A 22,250-nucleotide genomic window follows, 5' to 3' on the forward strand; every position below is an offset into this window, starting at 1 on the left:
TCAGCATGATGTTCTCTTGACTTAAGATGAAATTGCATTTTATCAAACTTATATCATAGCATCTGTTCATGGCCTTTTAAACTTATGGCCAAATTGGGTTGTATCAAACTTATATCACAGCATCTTTATGCTTACATTTTATCAAACTTAAACCATCACAATGTTTTAGCAGTTTATCAAACATATTTGAGCATAATTGATTAGCATTTTATCAAACTTATATAATAGCATCTTTATATGGCGTTTTATCAAACTTATATCAAAGCATATTAACATGTGTTATATCAAACATATACTGTATGCTGTGTATCATTGCATATTTATATCAAAGCATTTTAGGCATGGACAGATACATCTTAATGTTAATCACAGCTCATGCCACAATAACCCCCCCCCCCCCACCACCACCACCATCACCGCCACACACATTTTCCACATCCCCAGTTTCTCTACTCCCCCTTCCCCCCACCCCTCACAGTAGTGGGGCAGCTAAGTACAAAGTTTGGCGAAGTCGTTCACTTTGTGATACAAGCACCAAATATCGCACAGGAACTCATCAAGGGGTTAGTTGATATAAAAATAACCATACAAGAAAGTGTTTACAATTAAGATGGTAAAAGGTTAAACCATCTGCCTTTAATTGTATATAATTTTTTTTCTTGAATATGGCTGACATTTGAGAATCTTTGTCCAAGGGGAAAATAGATTGAAACAAGTGCTGTCTTTGTCAACTGGAGGAAAGGGAAGATATTAAATGTCCACCAATGTATGTAGTACAGATCAGGATGGATACAGTGTGATTGGAAAAAATGTCCCTGTCTGGTTAGATGAAGGTGAAGGTACGGAAGCAACTTTGAGGAGGTACATCAAAGCTGTATACTGATGTTTAACTATACAAAATCAAATGTTTCAAAAGAATGCTTTCTATTAGGCCACTAAGACATAAAATGTACTGAACCTTCCAAAAATTATGAATTATTCCATCCTACAAAACACGGATGGTGCAAAAATATAATCTCCATGTTTCAAAACATAGGAATTGACCCTATGTAGGAATTGAAGTAAGGAGTTTTTAAATGTTTTTCCTTTTATTATATGTTGAGAATTGCTTCAACTAGCCATCATTCGGTGTCCATCTTGTAAAATGGCAGCCATATTCAAGTTTTGTCTGGCTAACTTGAATTTCCTATTAAGTAGCCTAAAGGTGAACCACATGGAAAATGTCATGCTTGTATCACCCTCTGAATGATTTTGCACTTAGGGGCCAGAGTACAGGTACACAAACCAGTAAATTACGTTGAAGAACAGAAATGTGAAGGGGAACAGAGCTCGTGCATACAGGTCGATGCGTTTGGCTGCAGCAGGGATGACAGGCTTGGGGGCCGCTGGCTTCTTGTTGTTCTTGGCCTGTGATTTGAGCGCGCCGCTGACCTCGATGGGCTTGCCGTAGCAGTCGAAGTTGGACAGCTCAAAGTCCCTGGGGAGAGAGCCTACGATGCTGAAGTCACTGGAGCGCAGATCTGACTTAGATGTACACACCTTCTTACACCTGGTCTCCACAACCTGGACACACACACACACAAACACAAAAGGAGAGACAGGGAGACAACACACACCAAAAGAGAGGGTGACAGACAGACAGACAGACAGACACCGAGAGACAGAGAAAGCGATCAGTGATGAAATATACTGCCCTTATTGAAAGTGATGTTTTGAAGCCAGCTCTTTCTCTAAGACGGGGGAGGCTGAATTACGCTCAGCAATTATCCCCTTCACATCTTAGAACCTGTCACACCCATCACTGACACACACTCACAGACACACTTGCCTGCAGAGTGCTGACATGGATGGGAGTTCCTCCCGTGCCGTTGACTGTGTTGGGGGTCTTGGAGGGCGTCTTTTTGCCCTCCTTCTCTCTCAGGGCTTTCTCCTTGGTCGCCATCTTGGCCTTCTCCTCCTCAATGCGTTTTGGACTGTTCAACATCACCTGACAAACACACACACACACACTTACTTTCAGACACACTCAAACCATCTGTGTGACATTTGTGTGTGTGATGTTTGAATGAGGATATCTGTCTGTGTATGTTTGCGCGAGGACGTGTGTGTGTGTGTGAGAGAGAGAGAGAGAGAGACAGAGTGTCTGACCTGCACTACAGCATACTCCACTAGTGAGGAGAAGCCAAAAAGCAGGCAGGTGATGAGCCAGACGTCTATGGCTTTAACGTAGGAGACCTTTGGAAGCTCCGAGGCCAAAGACATGGACTCTGAGGACAGAGATAGCACTGACAGGATCCCTGGGGAGAGACGGGGGAGAAGGGGGAGAGAGGGTGAGAGAGCAATAGGGGAGAGGAGGTAGACAGAATGAGAGATTCAGGGGAGAGGGATGAGAAAGGGTGAGAGATAGGAGAGCGGGGTGAGAGAGGCTGCGAGAGAAATAGAGAGACAGGAGAGAGGGGTGAAAGACGGTGAGAAAGAGAGATGGGATAGGGGTGAGAGGGTGAGAGAAAGACAGGAAAGAGAGGTGAAAGAGGGCGAGAGACAATGGAGGGGGGTGAGAGAAGGTGTGAGAGAGAGAGAGAGAGAGAGAGAGAGAGAGAGAGAGAGAGAGAGAGAGAGAGAGAGAGAGAGAGAGAGAGAGAGAGAGAGAGAGAGAGAGAGAGAGAGAGAGGGGTGAGAGAAGGAAGGAAACCAAGAGGATTCCTGGGGAGAGAAATGGCAGGGAAATAGGCGGGGGAGTAAGAAGTAGATAGAGAGAGAGAGCAAATACAGAGGTACAGGAGGGATAGAGAGAGAGACTGCTGATGGAGGGACAGTTGAGAGAAAGACAGCAGGGGGTGATTATGTCAGCAAACTTACCTGGATCAATGGAAGACGGATGGATGGACGGACAGACGAATGTTAGGGGAATGATGTGAGGAGGTGGATCCGTATGACAGTGACGGAAGGAGAGATGGGACATCTGACACCCATCTGGGGAGGGGTCAGGGGTCGGTATGAAGGGTCAGGGGGTGATGGCCGTACCTAGGGGCACCCTGGCAGCGCTGGCATCGGGGTTGATCCAGAAGGAGAGCCATGACAGGACCACAATGAGAAGCGTGGGCGCGTACACGCCCATCAGGTAGAACCCCACCTGCCTCCGCAGCATGAAGATCACCTCCACACATGTGTAGTAGCCTGTACACACACACACACACAGATAAGATACACACACACACGGGTCACACACAGATCAGGTACACACATGGCTCACACACACACATATACAGGTTAGAAAAACACACAGCAGTACACACACATAAATCAGATCTCCACACACACACGTCAGACACACACAGGGCAGACATACATGCATACATTATCTTCCCATCAACTGATATTCAGTCATCAAGGTGCTCATCCACTTATAGATTAATTCATCCATACAAAGGTCTTGCGTAACAGATTTACATGAAAGAAGAGTTACATAAGAGCGGAGGGCCGGGTTCAGAGATGTGTGGCAAACAGATTCCCTTGTCCCCATTTCACTGACTCATACATTAGACATCACCTCAACCTCTCTGCATCCCAGACTGCATCCCAACCTCAGTACAAACACTTTTTGCAACTCAGGCTCAATAGACCACATTCTGGATTCCAACCTCACTATAACCACATTCTGTAAGTGAAACTGATCTAAACTTTTCTGGGATTACATTCTGCATCTACAACCTCAATATTACCACATTCTGCATCTCAACATCAACTTCACCACAGTGTATAACCTGTGCCGGGGTAGAATTTGGTGCAGTTGCCGTATTCGATGTCTTCCTGTTTGATGTCGAATTGCGGCAGAGCAATCTCATCCATCTGAACTGGGTCTGACTGCCACATGAACACTAGGTCGCTGGTAGTGTAACCAACTGGAAAACACAGATACAACCATGTCAGTGATAGGGGAAGGGGGGCAGGATGTGTGAGTTAGTGAGGGGCTGTGTGAGTCAGTGAGGGGCTGTGTGAGTTAGTGAGGGGCTGTGTGAGTCAGTGAGGGGCTGTGTGAGTCAGTGAGGGGCTGTGTGAGTTAGTGAGGGGCTGTGTGAGTTAGTGAGGGGCTGTGTGAGTCAGTGAGGGGCTGTGTGAGTTAGTGAGGGGCTGTGTGAGTCAGTGAGGGGCTGTGTGAGTCAGTGAGGGGCTGTGTGAGTCAGTGAGGGGCTGTGTGAGTAAGTGGGTTAGTGGATGAGTTAGTAAGTATGTGAGTGAGTCAGTGAGTAAATTAGTGGCTTAACGGGTGAGTTAGTGAGTGTGAGTTAGGGAGTAGGTGGGTGAGGGATCTTACAGCTCTCCAGCTGCATTTTGCAGAATTGGGTGTCCATGGGGAACAAGGTGAGGTCCAGGGGGCAGGACAGCGTCACTGACAGCCTGGAACACAAGACAGCAGCGAACACATTACATAAGCAAAGGAAAAATGTGTGAGGTGTGTGTGTGTGGTAGTGTGTGCCCTTGCCTCATGCTGATCAGCACGTCTCCGTTGCGGAAGATGAATAGCAGTATGTTGTCTTGCGTGACGTCGTGGAAGTTGGCATTCTTCTCGTTGGCGAAGAACAGATCGGGCTTCCAAAGACACTGGAACATTTTGGGATCCACCGTCAACGCCTCACTCTTGAAGTCGGCCGGCAGGCGGAGGCGAGGGTCGTTCCAGCGCTGGCGGAGGAAAATATTCACCCGGTAGTCCTGGAGACAGCAATCAAAACCAGGTAGAAACAGTCAATCACAGTTGACAAAAAGACAAATACCGGTAATGTTCAACAACAATGTTGAAGTTAAGGATTCTGAATGCGTATTTTAGTGATGGTGGAGGTTAGTGTTCATGATAGTGACTCACCATGGTGGTCTCCTGGATAGAACCAAAACTGTTGATGAAAATGTTCACTTTGTCTTCAACTGGTATTCCTACAATGCAAACATACATATTCTCATATTACACACTCATAATAATTTGTGCTGAAATACATAATTTTTTATTCTTACTCAAAAACATACTCGTAAATTGACACACAGTATTTTTTGTGGTAGTAGTTGTAGATCTAGGGGATCTAGTTCTAGTGGCTCCAGGGGTTGTAGTTTTAGTCTCTCGTGGGGTTGTAGTTCTAGTGGGATCAGGAGCTGTAGTTCTAGTGGCTCCAGGGGTTGTAGTTGTGAGTGGTTATGGTTTTAAGGTGGTCAAGTTTCTATGTCCATTTTGGACCATCAGACATCTAAAAAGCTTCTGAGATCAGGTCATGTGACATTCCGCTTGACTCGTTCTTCACTGAACAGCATATGGTCATGGCCTCCAGCCCTCTCAGACATCTAATCAACCACAAACATTCCTCCTGTCCTCTACTCCCCCCACCCCCCCCCCCCCCCAACACACACACAGCCAGCCACAGGAAATAAATCCCATTTTAAACAAACAACAAAAATCCATAAAGCTTTGCGTTGAATTGTACTTCTTCGGACGTGGATGTGTTAATTAATTCACTCTGGCTAAACTATACACCCTCTGCCGCAGGATTAGGTTAGATACTCTCTCAGGGTACAAGCCCTAACTAAGGTGACCAACCTTTGAAGTTGGGTCGGATGCGGGGGTCATAGCTGACCATAAGACGGTTCAGGATGTTGCTGGTGGAGTTGGCAGGAACCTGGGCCAGTTCCTCTGCCGACAATTCCCTGTACAACAACACAATGTTACCATGGGGACCCTGACCATACCATTCAGGACTGGAGTTTAATAGTTGGAGTAAGTTTACAGCTTGGTTTATTATCGTTTTTGTGGACCTAGGTTTTCAAGCTGGTGATCTTAGTGGAGCGCAGTTTAACAGCGCAGTCAGGTGGCTAAGCGGTGAGGGAATCGGGCTAGTAATCCGAAGGTTGCCAGTTCGATTCCCGGTCATGCAAACTGACGTTGTGTCCTTGGGCAAGGCACTTCACCCTACTTGCCTCGGGGAATGTCCCTGTACTTACTGTAAGTCGCTCTGGATAAGAGCGTCTGCTAAATGACTAAATGTAAATGTAAACTACCTGATGTTAGTGTGGAGCGATAGTTTAACTAGCTGATGTTAGTGTGGAGCGATAGTTTAACTATCTGATGTTAGTGGTGCGTAGTTCAACTAGCTGATGTTAGTGGTGCATAGTTCAACTAGCTGATGTTAGTGTGGAGCGATAGTTTAACTATCTGATGTTAGTGGTGCGTAGTTCAACTAGCTGATGTTAGTGGTGCATAGTTCAACTAGCTGATGTTAGTGTGGAGCGATAGTTTAACTATCTGATGTTAGTGGTGCGTAGTTCAACTAGCTGATGTTAGTGTGGAGCGATAGTTTAACTAGCTGATGTTAGTGTGGAGTGGAGTTTAACTACCTGATGTTAGTGTGGAGCGATAGTTTAACTATCTGATGTTAGTGGTGCGTAGTTCAACTAGCTGATGTTAGTGGTGCATAGTTCAACTAGCTGATGTTAGTGTGGAGCGATAGTTTAACTATCTGATGTTAGTGGTGCGTAGTTCAACTAGCTGATGTTAGTGTGGAGCGATAGTTTAACTATCTGATGTTAGTGGTGCGTAGTTCAACTAGCTGATGTTAGTGTGGAGCGATAGTTTAACTAGCTGATGTTAGTGTGGAGTGGAGTTTAACTACCTGATGTTAGTGTGGAGCGATAGTTTAACTATCTGATGTTAGTGGTGCGTAGTTCAACTAGCTGATGTTAGTGGTGCATAGTTCAACTAGCTGATTTTATAGTGGTGCGTAGTTCAAATTGCTGATGTTAGTGTGGAGCGATAGTTTAACTAGCTGATGTTAGTGTGGAGTGTAGTTCAACTAGCTGATGTTAGTGTGGAGCGATAGTTTAACTAGCTGATGTTAGTGGTGCGTAGTTCAACTAGCTGATGTTAGTGTGGAGCGATAGTTTAACTAGCTGATGTTAGTGTGGAGTGTAGTTCAACTAGCTGATGCTAGTGTGGAGTGTAGTTCAACTAGCTGATGCTAGTGTGGTGCATAGTTTAATTAGATGTAGTTTAGCAATGTCACTTACGATGGACAGATGACTTTCTGGCCTTTCTTGCCTTTGACCCCCTTGGCTCCTGTCAGGTCGAACCAGAGCAGCAGCAGCAGCAGGAGCCGCCATCCCGTCTGAGCCATGCTCTCTTCCTGGACACACACACACAAACGCCGACACACACACACACACACAGGCATGCACACACTCATGCATATGCACACAATCCCACACACATGCACACGCACACACACATTCACACACATACGAAGACACCCACACATACAGACACATGCACACACACATGCATGAAAGAAACCGACACAAACAGACACATGTAAACATGCCCACGTGCACACAGACACACACACACAGTTACAGTTAGTTGAATATTTTTTTATATTATCTGGATGCAACTTGCCTTCGTTACAACCCTGTTGTTTAGAACCCTTCCCAGTTCATGTGAGTATCAATATGCACTTAAAACTCGGAATTCTGTGGGCTGTTCACAGGCTAAAGAGTGTCTAACAAGACTGTTGCAGAGTGGTCATTACCATGACAAAGCAGACCGCACGGCAGCGGTCAGAAAGCTGTCCCGGTATGTAGGTTAACCAACCCCTCCGGTGGATAACTCATCCACGGTTCTCCTCACTTTCCTGCTGACACGTGCAGTCCCCCTCGGTCGCCTTCCCTACTTCTCCTCGCGGGAGCCTGCACCTCTACATCCTATCCAGTGTCGGCGGGAACGGCGAACCGCACGCAACTTCGTACCCGCCGCACGAGCTCGTTAATCAACTGGGGTGTCACTAACCCAGGAGAGAGGCCGTCCCGTCGTGGGAGGGGGAGAGAGGAGGGGGGAGATGACAATACTGCGGCTATGCAGGGAAACGCATTCACTGAATGGCGTAGGGCCATAGCTACCATCAACAGTATCCAACTACGGAGGCAATAAGGCTACATAATCAACTCCAATAACTCTGTTGATCACTTAAAATTCTCAGAATACGCAATCACACAGCGCCTGCATTGAGCTGCAGGACACGGCTTCTTCCTACACTAAAATGCAAAATGGAAGGAAATATGCTGGTCTTACCCTCCTGCGCGGGATGAAATATTTCAGAAGATCCGGTAAATACACATTACAGCACTGTCACGCTGCCCTTACGCCAGTCTCCTCGCGTGTCCTGTCCTGAAGTTCTCCTCAGCGCCCGCCCGCATGCGTGCGCGGAGAGGAGGGGGAATAATATGAGCGAGAGAGAGCAGAGCGAGAGGGAGAATGTGTGCATGTGTGCGCGCGCGCGTGTGCACCTGCTCTTTTACATGCGCAGTCTTGGGAAAACTACCGTCAGCATCACGTCGAAGCGCGAGCACGGTATAAAAGTCAGTGTGGCACGCGCAGCCTCCCCCATCCAACACTTTAATATCCCTTCATCTCTTCGCCGGGGGTGCCTTGAAGGTTACTGTGAGTCTCTCTGTGCCCTGCTCTCTCTCTCTCTCTCTCTCTCTCTCTCTCTCTCTCTCTCTCTCTCTCTCTCTCTCTCTCTCTCTCTCTCTCTCTCTCTCTCTCTCTCTCTCTCTCTCTCTCTCTCTCTCTCTCTCTCTCTCTCTCTCTCTCTCTCTCTCTCTCTCTCTCTCTCTCTCTCTCTCTCTCTCTCTCTCTCTCTCTCTCTCTCTCTCTCTCTCTCTCTCTCTCTCTCTCTCTCTCTCTCTCTCTCTCTCTCTCTCTCTCTCTCTCTCTCTCTCACACTCCAACAGGCGGACAGAGCGTTTTCGGAAGGTTTGACACAGCCTATGCTGTGTGCCGTACTGGGAAACGGGGGGAGACGGACAACGCCGGTATCAACCATTCGTTTCCTCATACGTGCGCATCAGTATTGATTTTTGAATCTGGTCAAATCAGCCAAATCCGAGTGTAAACCATGTCAGCCACACATGTCAGAAAGGTGGTGGGGGCGCGGGCGTGCGGGCGGAGTGACAGACAGGGATTGATTGGTTGAGTTAGAGAGAGAAAGGGATAGAGAGGGTTGAGTTGAATTGGAAAAAGAAACGGGAGGTTGAGAATGTTGTTGGAGGGAGAGAGACAGCCTGGGGTAAAAAACAGGGAGGGGGGGGGGAACTATGATATAGCCTAATCCTTCGACAATCAAATATCCTAATCCTGTATAACTATAGGCCTAGTTTTAAACCAGTCTGAGGACACGCCGTGTTTGTGGGTTACATTCCAACACAATATCTCCAGTTTCTCCAGAGCAGGTTCCTCATGCTCGCGAGCTAACGGTATCCGGTTATTATGTATGATAGCTGCTTCTCGTCACAGCGCGCTGTTCATGCGGCAGTCCGCGCGGTAGGCTACATGATGATAATTCAACATGGCCCACTGCGCTCCAGCCTCCAATTAAAGTCCATACCGACAGTGGAGCACATAGGACACCCACGATCTCGGCTTGTGAGTGCAGAATTCTCCGGCAACGTGTCCTGCGTGAAGCAGGACCATGGACAACGTCGAAGGCATGGAGGCGCTCATACTGGCACAATACAGTGCTAGTAGTGAACCGCTGACCATCCGTTTTTACATATAGGAGTAAGCCCATAGATACTGTGTAGAACTACCATTATATGCTTGCAAAACTTTCGTTGCTCAATTTTATGTACAAAGATCCTCACGTTCCCACCTTGTTAAAGTCAGAGCGACACCAGCTTGGACATCTTTGGTAGAAGCTTAAATCACACGAGACTTCTGTATCCCAGTTCTTATTTGACTTCATGGCTCTCAAATTAATTCGCACACGTATTACTTATAATACCACTATCAACCACACGAAGGCGCACAAACATGGCTGATGTCAGCAGTCTTGTCCCAGACTGAAGATCCAAGGTAACGACAAACGTCATTCAGAAGATTCAAACGGTCAAAAATTGAACTATGAGAAAAAAACCCGAAAAAAATAAACATTATCATAAATGAATGAAATAAGTGTTAGGCCTCAATAGTTATAAATCCAGTGAGTGGTGCAACCACTGGTTTAGACAGTGTATACAACAAGACTACACAGTATAACCACAACAGATCCAGAGTAAAGACATTGCAGAGAAACAATGGAAGAGACCCAGCTGTACAGATGAGACACACAGCAGAGGAGCAGACTCAGCCGACACAGAAATGACAGGATAACCACATCAGTTTTAGGGTTTATAGCAGCTGGAGGCACCTTACACAGGGGACAGATTGTGTACACACACACCTTAAAACGTGCACTGCTTGTTTACAGGGGCTCTAGTGGGATGTGTTAAGGTTCTGCTCAGTTAGAATGGGACCTGAGACACAGGCAGATTTTGAGTTGGCAATTTGGACAATTACTTCCCAGGGGGGCGTGGCCTGTGTCTATACGGGCGTGGCCTGTGTCTGGCCCTGTGATGTCACCAGCTCCACCAGTGTACCGGACGCAGGACGGTTCTCTCCACTCGTCCAGTTGTAGAACAGTCTGAAAGACAGAGCACAGTCATCACTAACACACACCCACACACACACACACACACAGGTTAGGTCACTTACTCAGCCACGTATTCCAACGGCGTCCAGGAAGTGGTGTCACCCTCTGGCATAAACTTCCTGTTCATGGGCGTGTCCAATGTGACACTGTGGAGGAGCAGGATTTGTCAATTAGATGCTTTCTAGTCTGTCATGAGTGTGTATGATTTGATGGAATCTGAGACAAACATGCAGAAAAAGACAGACAGACAGACAGACAACAACCAGAGAGACAAGCAGGCAGAGAGACCGAGACATGGATAGAGAAAGAGACAGTCAGACACTGACAGACAGAGAGACAGACAGACACACACACACAGACAGACACAGACAGACTCACGGCAGTATAGCGACAGCAGTTGCTCCAGGAGGCAGACCACTGTTGGCTCCTGCTAGAGACTGACACAGCTGGTGGACTGCTGCCTTCGCCATGCCATAACCCAGCATACCTGGAGACACAGCAATGGTAGTGCTGCAACAGTACTATCTTACTGTAGAAGTACTGTGTAGTAATACATTATTACAGTAACAGCAATACTATAGTACTGTAGTAGTATTACTGTTACAGAATGGAATACTGTAGCAATACATTACCATTACTGTAAGAGTAATACTGCGGTACTGTGCAGTAGTCCTGTAGGAATATACCATTACTGTAAGAGTAATACTGTGGTACTGTGCCGTAGTCCTGTAGGAATATACCATTACTGTAAGAGTAATACTGTGGTACTGTGCCGTAGTCCTGTAGGAATATACCATTACTGTAAGAGTAATACTGTGGTACTGTGCCGTAGTCCTGTAGGAATATACCATTACTGTAGCAGTAATTCTGTACTGGAGTAGTAATAGTACTGTAGTGGCATTACTGTGGTAGTGAGTGTCCACAGGTACACTCTTGCACTTTTGAGGTTCTTGCTGTTTAATTGTCAGGGGAGTCAGGTGGCTGAGCGGTGAGGGAGTCGGGCTAGTAATCCGAAGGTTGCCAACTGACGTTGTGTCCTTGGGCACGGCACTTCACCCTACTTGCCTCGGGGGAATGTCCCTGTACTTACTGTAAGTCGCTCTGGATAAGAGCGTCTGCTAAATGACTAAATGTAAATGTAATTGTAACTTGTCTAACTACATGCTCTTATTGTTCTTCCCTTTGGACTTATTTGGTTTCACCATGTATGCTTCATGTTTGGCTACCCGCAATGTTTGGGGCTATCTCGTTGTCATGATCAGTGACCTATGCACTTTTGTAAAACTGTCTCTGGGAAGTCGCTTTGGATAAAAGCGTCTGCTAAATGCATTAATGTAAATGTAAGATTCCTTTCCAAGATTCCTTAGTCCTGTAGTCACACTGAACATTAGGGGTTTGTGTGTGTGCCTGGGTATATATGTGTGTGTAACTGGGTTTGAGTGGGTGTGTACCTGGGGATCCAGTCAAACCAGCCTTGGCCCCCGCCAAAGTGAGCAGCCCTCCCTCCTTCAGGTGTTTGGTTGCTAGGTGACTGGAAATGGTTGAGGTCCACACACTCTGTTTCCACATCAAGTCACTGTTCTTAAAGAGAGCTGGAAGGATGAAGTGAGAAGGAAGAAGAGAAGTGTAGAGAAGAGTGGGGGGAGGCAGAGAGAGAGGGAGAGAGCGGGTTACTGAGAAATAATGTGAAGTCTTCATTAAGAGAGGGAAGGAGATGGGGTCTGCAAGTTGACCTCTTACCTTTTGCCTTGGCGCTTCCTCCTGCCCAGCCTCCTGCCACACACAGAATGGCATCCACCTTCTGTTCCCCTAGTAACGAAGACACATCTGCCGTCACCTATGCAATGAAACACATCCATAATCAGTATCAACTTACCAGTTCTGGTACATGCAAGTTATTGGTGGTCTGAGTCATTGTCATTTCGTATTAATGGACTAAATAGATTTTCAACATTGGTATTGGTATACATGTCTCTCAAACACACACCGACTCACCTGGTCCGCCTGTCCGGTGAAGGAGTCGTTAACTGTAACCAGTACGTTGGCGTTCGCGTCCTCGTTGGCACCGATATCAACGCTTGCGACCCACTGTCAACGAAAATATAATTAAAGATAATTGTCAACGCCGTGAGTTGTCTTCTGAACTGAACACGTGTGGTACCGAAATAGGTGGTGACCTATCCAAAACTGACCAGGGCCAGGGGTCGCTGTTTTAATGGCTTGCTAATGTTAGGGTTATGGCTCGAACATTTGCGGACCCTTATGGCAAGCGATTAAAACAGCGACACAGTTTTTGATAGGTCACCGATTTCGGTACAACACCGGTTCAGTTCAGAAGACATCTCGCCGTTGGTAGCATTTAGCCGTAACTAGTACAGCATAGAGATTTACTGTGGGCTACTTATCAATTGCAACTTAGACAGGGTTGCAGAAAGTTCTAGTTAATTAAGCTACATAACTATCTACGGGCTGTCCAACTAGATTTAAATTAGATTACAAGCCAGCTACACACCCACCCAGCTCTTAGATTTGAAGTACTGCACGCATGCAGACCCCAGGGCGCCTTTTCCGCCGTACACAATGACTTTGCGTGCTTCAGCCATACTCTCGATGAGTCCTGCACTCTACCCTCGCTACCTGTTTACTTTAAGGACACCGCTGTACGGTGATTAAACTAGCCTCACATACAAATTGCACAATGTTCACTCATTCTGGGGTTTAACCGGAAGTCTTTAATGCTAGTCCGAAATCTGCTTCAGACCAATAGTTACAGTGGGCGTTGCTTTGTGGTGTTCCTTAGTTCATATCCCAGCGCAGCCCGTTAAGATGGGCGGCAACTACGCCAGTGTTGTGCTGTCGTGTTTGCGTGGTATAGCTAAACTGGCGTCTGGCCCACATGAACTGCATTTAAATGATCAACAACGATGATTTATTTTTAAGACAGTCTGAACGGCTTTCGTCTGTCATACTAGCGTAGATCGCAGCTAACCTCAGAAAAACACAACATCGATTTAATTCACCCTTTAGACATACCCCAATACAGGATTTCTGTCCCTGTTGCGGAATCTCCGCCGGTTGGAGTATGAATCGAAGATATATCGTACTGCCACTCTGATTGGATAGGAATCCAAAAATCATTTCCCTGTACACAACCGAGGTGACGTTGCAGACAACACGTCTTCCGCACACAATCCAGGTACAGCACTGTGGAATATCAGATCCAGAGCTCTTGGAGCCGGCTGTTTTAAAGAAAATGAGTGAAAGTGCCGCTGACACAAAGACGCTGTGCCTTTTCGATGTAGACGGTACGCTCACCGCTGCACGCCAGGTAAGTAAGACTGATAAGAGAAAAAGAGACAGACAATCATTAGGCTAGAATGTAAACATAATCTAATTAATTATTTTTAATTAATTACTTTACTAAGCAGCATTACTCGTTGGCTTGGACAAGCCTCGTCAATACGGCCACTGGAGCAGAAGAGCTAATATTCCTGTTGAAGTTGGGTGCCAGCTAGCCGACTTCCGATACACTGTGTTATAGCGCAGACTCAGAGACTTGTGTGATTTGACTCTGTTTCTGTCTGGTCCCAGCGCGTGACACCGAAGATGTACGAATTCCTTCAGCGCCTTCGGGGGCGCGTACGTGTCGGTGTGGTGGGGGGCTCCGACCTCGACAAGATCCGGGAGCAACTAGGGGAGGACGGTGAGCGTGTGACTGGTGTAACTGATCCCTTGTATAGGCCAGGATGACCTTTCTACAGCCTTTATGTATGAGAGTGTCACACAGACAGACAGACAGACAGACAGACAGACAGACAGACAGACAGACAGACAGACATAAACCATACAGACAGATAGAAATCCCTATTAAAAAAAACTGCCAGGATCTGGTGTCAGCTAGGGGAATCTACTGAAGGTCTACTGTGCCTGTACCTTGTGTGTATTTGTGTCCAGTTGTACAGAAGGCGGATTATGTGTTTGCTGAGAATGGACTTGTGGCCTATAAGAATGGACAACTTCTGGCAGTGCAGGTAAGACTGTCTCTTATTGGCTAGTTTGCCAACCATGTCCCATGTCCACTTCCTTATCTCAGATCCCTGGTCTGTGATTGGTCTGTTTAGAGCATTCAGGCGCACATGGGGGAGGAACTTCTTCAAGACTTCATCAACTTCTGCCTCAACTACATGGCCAAGATCAAGTTGCCCAGAAAAAGGTACACCCACGCACACATACGCACTTCTGCCTCACCCACATGATCAAGATGCCCTGGAAGAGGTACACACACACGACTGACTGGTCCTCTGTCCCAGGGGAACGTTTATTGAGTTCCGTAACGGAATGCTGAATGTGTGTCCTGTTGGTCGGAGCTGCTCTCAGGAGGAGAGGATAGAATTCTACGAACTGGACAAGGTCAGCCTCTCTTCTTACCTCTTTCTGTACCCCTCTGTCTTTATACCTCTGCCTCTCTCTCTGTCTGCCTCCCTCCTCTTCTGGTTTCTCTCTCTCTTCCTGTCTCTAGCTTTTTCTCACTCTGTAAAACAAGCTGCTGTTGATGTTTCAGTCCACTAGATAGCACTGCAGGACAGTCATCACACATTCCAGCACCTTCTTTTTTCTTTTTTACAGAAAGAACGAATCCGAGACAAGTTTGTCTCAGTGCTGCGAGAAGAGTTCAAAGGCAAAGGCCTGGCATTCTCTATAGGTATGACCTTTGACCCAAGGCCTGGCCTTTCTCTTCAGATCTGACCCCTGAACCTAACACTGACATGCACCCTCTCCTGCCTTCCTGTGTGTGTGAAGGGGGTCAGATCAGCTTTGATGTGTTTCCTGAGGGCTGGGACAAGCGCTACTGTCTGGGCCTGCTCGACAGTGATGGATACTCCACCATACACTTCTTTGGAGACAAAACCAACCCTGTGAGTAACACCTAATGCCAGACTGGCTTCTACCGGTATCTATTGGCCTGTAACTGCTCCTTGCTGTGTTCCACTGTAACACAAGTCATGCTATAACTGCTTTATGTGTGTGTGTGTGTGTTAGGGGGGAAATGACTACGAGATTTATGCAGACCCTCGAACCATCGGCCATGAAGTGAGCAGTCCGGAGGACACACAACGCATCTGTGAGCAACTGTTCTTTTCCTGAGAGGAGGAGGAAAGGGGTCAGGGTCAGGGAGGGATGAGTGAACCGTGAGCCATGACATCATCACACCTGTATATAATCACCAGGATGTAAATCAGCTGTTTCTGAATAAAGAACTGAACCATTCAACGTCCAATTCGCTTTAATGTCTCTCTGTCACATACACACACAATCTCTCTGTCACACACACTGTCTCTCACATATACACACATACACACATACACACACACACACACACACACACACACACACACACACACACACACACACACACACACACACACACACACACACACCATGCCTGCAGTTGATAGCTTCTCCCCCCAGTCTGTAACAGAACGTCAGTCTCAGAGTTGGAGCTGCACTAGACATGCAGTACTGCAGAACATCCTCTTCTTTTCCTCTCTTCTTCTTCTATCTCTTCTCTTCCTCCTCCATAGTAGAGCCTGGACCACACATGGGGAGTGCACTCCTCTTTCTCCTCTTCTTCTCCTCTACATGAAGGCCTGGGTCTCACAGGGAGAGGGCCCTCCTGCTCTACAGGAAGGCCTGGGTCTCACAGGGAGTGTGTGTTCCGGCCACAGCAGCTAGCAGAGCAACGTCCTCACACTCAATCCTGCGAGAACACACAAAATCCATCATTTATACATCCTCTGTATTCATTATTTGTACTGCAGTGTGTGTGTGTGTGTGTGTGCCTACCCCACGGTTATAGCCAGGCCTTTGGTACTGCAGTGTGTGTGTGTGTGTGTGTGTGCCTACCCCAAGTGTGTAGCCAGGTCTTTGGTACTGCAGCGGGTGTGATCTCTCAGGTAGACTGCCAGCAGTCTGCTTCTCAGGTACAGCTCCTGGAGACAGTCCTCCAGGTGTCTCACACACTGCAGAACACACACATTAAACACTGTGTGTGTGCACAGCTTGTACGACTACACTAGCGTGTGCTTACATTGCCTTGGTGGCCCCAGTCTTAGCGTTTACAGATGTGTGTTCTTACATATTGTGGCCCCAGCCCCAGCTTGAACAGGTGTGTGGTGGAGAGCAGCAGGGTGGAGACTAGAGAGGAGGGGGCCACCTCGGGCCCCAGGCCCCTCCTCTGACTGCTGGCCACCTGGACACACACACGCTCCACGTCCGCCAGCACACACACCGCCTCAGCCATGGGTTCGTCAAGCACGGGGTACTACACACAACAACAGACCTGTTATAAACCTGTTAAACACTGTTTTACGCTTCCATTCAAACATACATTTGTATACCGGGAACACTGACATTCTACAGAGTGAGAAGAGGGAAGGAGAAGATTGAAAGAAAAAACAGAAGTTGGGAGGTGGGGCCAAGTGATGATGTCACTCACCAAGACGGCATGCTCCAAATCTCCCATGATGCTTTGCAGCAGGTGCTGGTGAGCCATGGTGCCATGGAGAGCAAAGTCTGCCAGGTAGTCAGGGCTGAACTCTCCCAGCAACGAACGACCCAGGTCACTCACACACACCCCATGCACCGCCTCAAACCTAATACACACACACAGGTGTGTAAGAAGGCAACACACACATTGTGTTTTCTTGTGTGAATGCAGCTGTTACTGTTACCTGGGCAAGGGCAGCTCCAGCTCTGGTGCTGTGTTCGGTTGTCTTGAGAACAAACAGCCGATGTTGTCATCCTCACTGGATTGATCCTCTCCCACCTCCTCTCCTTCCCCCTTTCTGACAACTTCTCCTCCCTCGTCTTCCTCTCTTCCTTTGGCTCTTCCCTCTGCTCCTCCTCCCCCATCCTCTCCAACCCTTATTCTGTCTCCCTCCTCCCCCTCTCCTCCGCCTACTCCTCCTCCTTCCAGACCCATACTCTCCAACTCCCAGGTGGGCAAATCCCCCCTACCCCTGTCTACCCTCTCCTGTGTGTGTGATGGGTGTGTATGAGGAGAGTTTGTGTGTGAGGTGTGTGTTTGAGGAGTGTGTAAGGGGTGTGTGTGAGCAGGGTGTGGTTGCGTGTGAAGGATGTGTGAGGGGTGGGTTTGAGGAGTATCCGTGGGGTGTGTGTGAGGTGAGGGTTGTGCGTGAGGAGTGTCTGTGTGTGGGGGGGGTACGTGAGGTGAGGGGTGGGGTTGAGGAGTGTGCGTAGGAGTGTGTTCCTCCAGGGGAGAGCAACGTATGAAGTAGGAGAGGACGTAGAGGAGGCGCTGGACCTGATCCCTCCTCCTGCCTAAGACCACCGTCCGACACACACGCAGGGGACTGCCCAGAGCTCCATACAGGTCACCTGAACACACACACACACTGTTAGGACTGCCCTCTCTTTTGAACAAGTCACCTCCGGTACACACACACACATATACACACACAAGGTTTAGGTGTAGTTCGGGGGGGGGGTCAGAGTTTAAGGATGAAATCTCACCAAGCTGAGCCCACAGGGGGTTGTAGGGGTGGGACTTGCCCAGCATGTGCACTGATTGGCTGGTGTGTTTCTCACAAAGGCCTGTGATTGGTGGCTGGTTGCTGGGGGTTACCGTTGGGACCCAAGCCAGGTGATGAGTCAGTACGGCCGTGAGGAGAGACGAGAGGAAACTGACAAACACATAAACACACAATCACACACACACAAGTTGTGACATAGGCTCATGCTAGGCTCATGCTTTTGCAACAGTGTGTAATTAGAACATAACAGAACAAATGTATATATTGTTGTTATGGTGTGTTATTAGACAATGTGGTATTAAATAACTTTGGTTATTATGTATTATAGTCCACAATAATACTATATTATTATACTTCAACAGTAATACAGGCCATAGTAGTACTACAGTGATATGGTACATAGTTAAGGGCTAATCTTACCAGCCTTATATACAATAGCATAGCATAGCATAGCATAGCATAGCATAGCATAGCATAGCATAGTCTCACTTGCTCCGGGTGTCCATCAGTGCACTCAGCTCCTGCAGAAAGCGCTGACAAAGACGGTCTCGCTCAGCATTCTGGGATACCATGGTCAACCACACTGGCTCCAAGATTCTCGGGGCCATGAAGAGGTTCCAGAGTGCTGTCCTACACACACACACACACACACACACACACACAAACACATTAATGCTCTGAATCTATTGCTGTAACATCTGACCCTGCAGACCATCAGAACCTGTGATTACCATGACGATGCCCTCTGACCTGAACTCTGCCAGCGCGTCCATGACCCGGCTGACGTACAGCTGCTGCCTCTGGGTCGAATCATTCACTTGGCGACACAGCAACATGGCCTGGACACACACACACACAAACAAACATACATATAAGCAGAGTAGAAAACAGAAGAGAGCACAAAGCACACATCTAACACGCAGCGTATATATTGAACAGCAAATTTAAACACACACAACCACAGTGTTACACACCCTCTCAACTGCCATCTTGAGTTTGTTCAGGTGAGCCTCAATGAGGGGGAAGTGGGAGAAGAAGAAGTCGATGAAGGAGTGTGTGTCGTCCTGTATTCCAGTCGGCGAGGACTGCGTGTCTTCTGGCAGAGTGATGATGATGCTCAGAGCAATCTTCCTCCTCCGTGCCATGACAGGACCAGAGCTGCAGCTCTCGTCTGATTGGCTGAACCTCTCCTCACTGCTCCTGGTACACAGGGGATAGGTCAACCAGTGCCCTTTCTCCAGCTGCACGTACAGTATTAACCACACTGTGAACAACACCTCAACAACACTGTAAATTACAGTGCAACAAACTACACAGTGAACTACACTGCAACAAACTAAACTGAGAACAACACTGCAACAAACTACATTGTGAACCGTAATGCCACAAAGTACGTTGTGAACTACACTACAACAAACGACATCGTACTGCAGCCTGTGCACTGCTGTGTGACAGAACGCATTCCGTTACCGAGGAGTATGGTACTCCAGGCTGGTGTTGAAGCTGCGTTGTAGGCGTCTCTGATAGGATGAGCTGGAGGAAGGGGTGGAGCCTGGCGAGGCCAAGGGTGTGGCCAGTGATGCTGAGAGTCAAGAAAGGTTTAAGGTTAAGGGGTTCATTATGGGTGACTGTGACAAAGGTGCACTTCGCTGTAACTATGGTGACAGTAACCTTGACAACAGTGTAGGAGGGGGTACCTGAGCGAGCTATGCCACTGTCTCCATCTTCACAGAACACTCGTCCAGGCATGTCCACTGGAGTGCTGTGGGCTGGCACACACACACACTCACATTTTATACCTTATACCATACCCTCTATTATACTACATGCAGTATCAAAAGCAAAAATCCTGTGTGGCCAAATCTGTTATTGCACTGCCATTGTGTGTGTGTCTGTGTGTGCCTGTGGTCCATACAGTACCTATACTACCACTGCTGCTGATGCTGTGGCCAGGACAGTCTTGGGAGGCAAATTCAAAACTATCATGTAACCTAGACACACACACACACACTGTTAAAAGACACTCACACACACCTGGACATTCACACTGTTGGAAGACACACACATACCCGGACACACACACTATTTGAGGACATACACTTTTAGAAGATATGCGCCCCCCCCCCCCCCCCCACCTCCACACACACACTGTCAGAAGAGATACATTTATATTAGTAACTGATAAAAATGTTTGAGAGATACATTTATATTAGTAACTGAACAAAATTATTGACAGATACATTTATATTAGTAACTGATCAAAATGATTGACAGATACATTTATATTAGTAACTGATCAAAATGATTGACAGATACATTTATATTAGTAACTGATCAAAATGATTGACAGATACATTTATATTAGTAACTGATCAAAATGATTGACAGATACATTTATATTAGTAACTGATCAAAATGATTGACAGATACATTTATATTAGTAACTGATCAAAATGATTGACAGATACATTTATATTAGTAACTGATCAAAATGATTGACAGATACATTTATATTAGTAACTGATCAAAATGATTGACAGATACATTTATATTAGTAACTGATCAAAATGATTGACAGATACATTTATATTAGTAACTGATCAAAATGATTGACAGATATATTTTTCTTACGTGTTTGTGCTTCCCATGGAGCTGCCAACTCGAGCAGAGAAAACTTTACTGACCATCAGCTGAGGAGGAGATCTGTTGGGACAGACAGTGATGTCACCACACAACTCACCATGGTAACAGGAGCAACTGTTTCTCACCTTATGTGATGGATCTTGAGCGTAGAGCCCTTGTAACTCATGGCAACTGATCCAAACATCATCTCCCCAAACATGTTGACATCTGACGATGGTCGGGTGTACTAGAACACACACACACACACCCACTGCTATCACCGTTTCTCAAAGCGGTGTGGATCTATTCAAATGTGTGCGTGTTTGTGTGTGTGTGTACCTGGTAACTGGGTGAGGGCTCTCTTTGTTTGTGACTCTGGGTGCTTATTCCAGGACTCTTCTGGCAACGTGTGGGAGACTCTGCTTCCTCTCCACCAGCCTCCACACACACACACACACACACAGTTTTAAACTCTGACCTGCTTTGGCCTCTTTATGCTGCAGCATCATGAGACCACAGGATTACAACATGTGACAAAGGCTTTAGTAATGCACACACACACATGCACAGATGCACAAACACACACTCACCTGTTTCTTGATGGTGGAGGAGTCGAACAGGACCTGTCTGCCTCGACGCTCACAGTCCTGAAACAGCAGCAGCCTGATCTGACTCAGATCCAAATCCCCCGATACCCAGCTGGAGGAGAGGAGGAGATAAGAGGACAGGAGGAGAGGAGAGCGAGAGGAGGACAGGAGGAGAGGAAAGCGAGAGGACAGGAGGAGGAGAGGAGGAGAGAAGACAGGTGAGGAAAGACAAGAGGAGAGAGGAGATGGGAGGGGAGAGAGGAGGATAGACGGAGAGGAAGAGGAGACAAGAAGCGGTGAGGGGGGGAAAGGAGGAGAGGAAGAGAGGTTAGGAAAATAGAAGGGAGGATGGTTGAAAGCAGGAATATTCCAGTAAACATGGAATCAGCAGACAGAAATACAGCCTACCTGCTCTCCATGCTGGTCTCCATGATGGTCCAGGCCAGGGGCTGCTGCCAGGTTTTGTGTCCCAGTCTCAGGGCCCCTCAGCGGGCTACTGCCCCAGCCTGCCCCCCCTCTCTACACACATCCTGGAGCACAAGACTGTCAGATGACCGACTGAGACTGGCTGCGGCTGAGGCTGCACACTGCTGTTGCGTGTGTGTATGTGTGTGTGTGTGTGTGAGAGAGATCAGGGGGAGGGCAAGGGAAATACACCGCGTGGTCTGTTTCCCATACTGTAAACAAACACACACTTTCAGTGAAGCACCCCTCCAACACACACACACTCTCACCGCTGTATTTCCATCTTCAGGGGTGTGTCTGTTTATAGTATCTGTGTCCCCCCAAATTGTTTCTAGGATTGCCAGGTGTCGAGCAAGGTCTTGCCATTTCTCTCAGGGCAAGGCTGGGTTCCATTGGTAAAAACACAGACACACACAGTCGCCATGCCCCCACCCTTGACAGCCCTCTCTTTATCCTCTCACAGGCACTGCTGTGTGTGTGTGTTTGTGTGTGTTGTTCTGGGGATGCTGGTGCGTGCCACCACA

At 47.4% G+C, this 22,250-nt stretch overlaps 4 protein-coding genes across 6 annotated transcripts; 1 reads left to right on the plus strand and 3 right to left on the minus strand.

The window, feature by feature from the left end:
• Positions 1-439: 439 nt before the first annotated feature.
• LOC134034211 (glycine receptor subunit beta-like) lies at positions 440-8,516 on the minus strand. Of its 2 annotated transcripts, XM_062478601.1 has the most exons (12): positions 8,102-8,516; positions 7,563-7,814; positions 7,045-7,160; positions 5,582-5,688; positions 4,862-4,929; positions 4,484-4,710; positions 4,316-4,398; positions 3,765-3,902; positions 3,025-3,177; positions 2,149-2,297; positions 1,829-1,987; positions 440-1,563 (listed from the first exon to the last, which is right to left on the minus strand). In XM_062478601.1, exons 2-12 carry the CDS (start codon positions 7,563-7,565, stop codon positions 1,258-1,260), a joined length of 1,509 nt encoding a protein of 502 aa, XP_062334585.1. In that variant the 5' UTR covers positions 7,566-7,814; positions 8,102-8,516; the 3' UTR covers positions 440-1,257. The 2 variants fall into 2 exon arrangements, with proteins under 2 accessions (XP_062334585.1, XP_062334586.1); XM_062478602.1 differs by lacking the exon at positions 7,563-7,814.
• Positions 8,517-10,185: 1,669 nt separating this feature from the next.
• Positions 10,186-13,791, minus strand: LOC134034001 (dihydropteridine reductase-like). 2 transcript variants are annotated; one of them, XM_062478297.1, is made up of 7 exons: positions 13,533-13,791; positions 12,495-12,587; positions 12,240-12,336; positions 11,951-12,091; positions 10,878-10,986; positions 10,562-10,645; positions 10,186-10,490 (listed from the first exon to the last, which is right to left on the minus strand). In XM_062478297.1, exons 1-7 carry the CDS (start codon positions 13,635-13,637, stop codon positions 10,391-10,393), a joined length of 729 nt encoding a protein of 242 aa, XP_062334281.1. In that variant the 5' UTR covers positions 13,638-13,791; the 3' UTR covers positions 10,186-10,390. The 2 variants fall into 2 exon arrangements, with proteins under 2 accessions (XP_062334281.1, XP_062334282.1); XM_062478298.1 differs by lacking the exon at positions 13,533-13,791 and adding an exon at positions 13,016-13,252.
• pmm2 (phosphomannomutase 2) lies at positions 13,691-15,770 on the plus strand. Its single transcript, XM_062478296.1, has 8 exons — positions 13,691-13,827; positions 14,091-14,202; positions 14,454-14,530; positions 14,621-14,712; positions 14,810-14,909; positions 15,126-15,201; positions 15,300-15,415; positions 15,540-15,770. The coding sequence occupies exons 1-8, from the start codon at positions 13,753-13,755 to the stop codon at positions 15,642-15,644; spliced, it is 753 nt and encodes a 250-aa protein (XP_062334280.1). The 5' UTR covers positions 13,691-13,752; the 3' UTR covers positions 15,645-15,770.
• Positions 15,771-15,779: 9 nt separating this feature from the next.
• On the minus strand, positions 15,780-22,119 carry LOC134033994 (folliculin-interacting protein 2-like). Its single transcript, XM_062478289.1, has 17 exons — positions 21,670-22,119; positions 21,265-21,373; positions 21,014-21,112; positions 20,821-20,921; positions 20,684-20,755; positions 19,973-20,043; positions 19,750-19,821; positions 19,523-19,634; positions 19,027-19,246; positions 18,803-18,891; positions 18,542-18,682; positions 18,033-18,202; positions 17,231-17,897; positions 16,996-17,152; positions 16,636-16,821; positions 16,404-16,519; positions 15,780-16,257 (listed from the first exon to the last, which is right to left on the minus strand). The coding sequence occupies exons 1-17, from the start codon at positions 21,690-21,692 to the stop codon at positions 16,179-16,181; spliced, it is 2,484 nt and encodes an 827-aa protein (XP_062334273.1). The 5' UTR covers positions 21,693-22,119; the 3' UTR covers positions 15,780-16,178.
• Between the last annotated feature and the right edge of the window lie 131 nt (positions 22,120-22,250).

Source organism: Osmerus eperlanus, chromosome 14 (genome assembly GCF_963692335.1).
Source record: "Osmerus eperlanus chromosome 14, fOsmEpe2.1, whole genome shotgun sequence".
In the NCBI taxonomy this organism is placed as follows: domain Eukaryota; kingdom Metazoa; phylum Chordata; class Actinopteri; order Osmeriformes; family Osmeridae; genus Osmerus; species Osmerus eperlanus.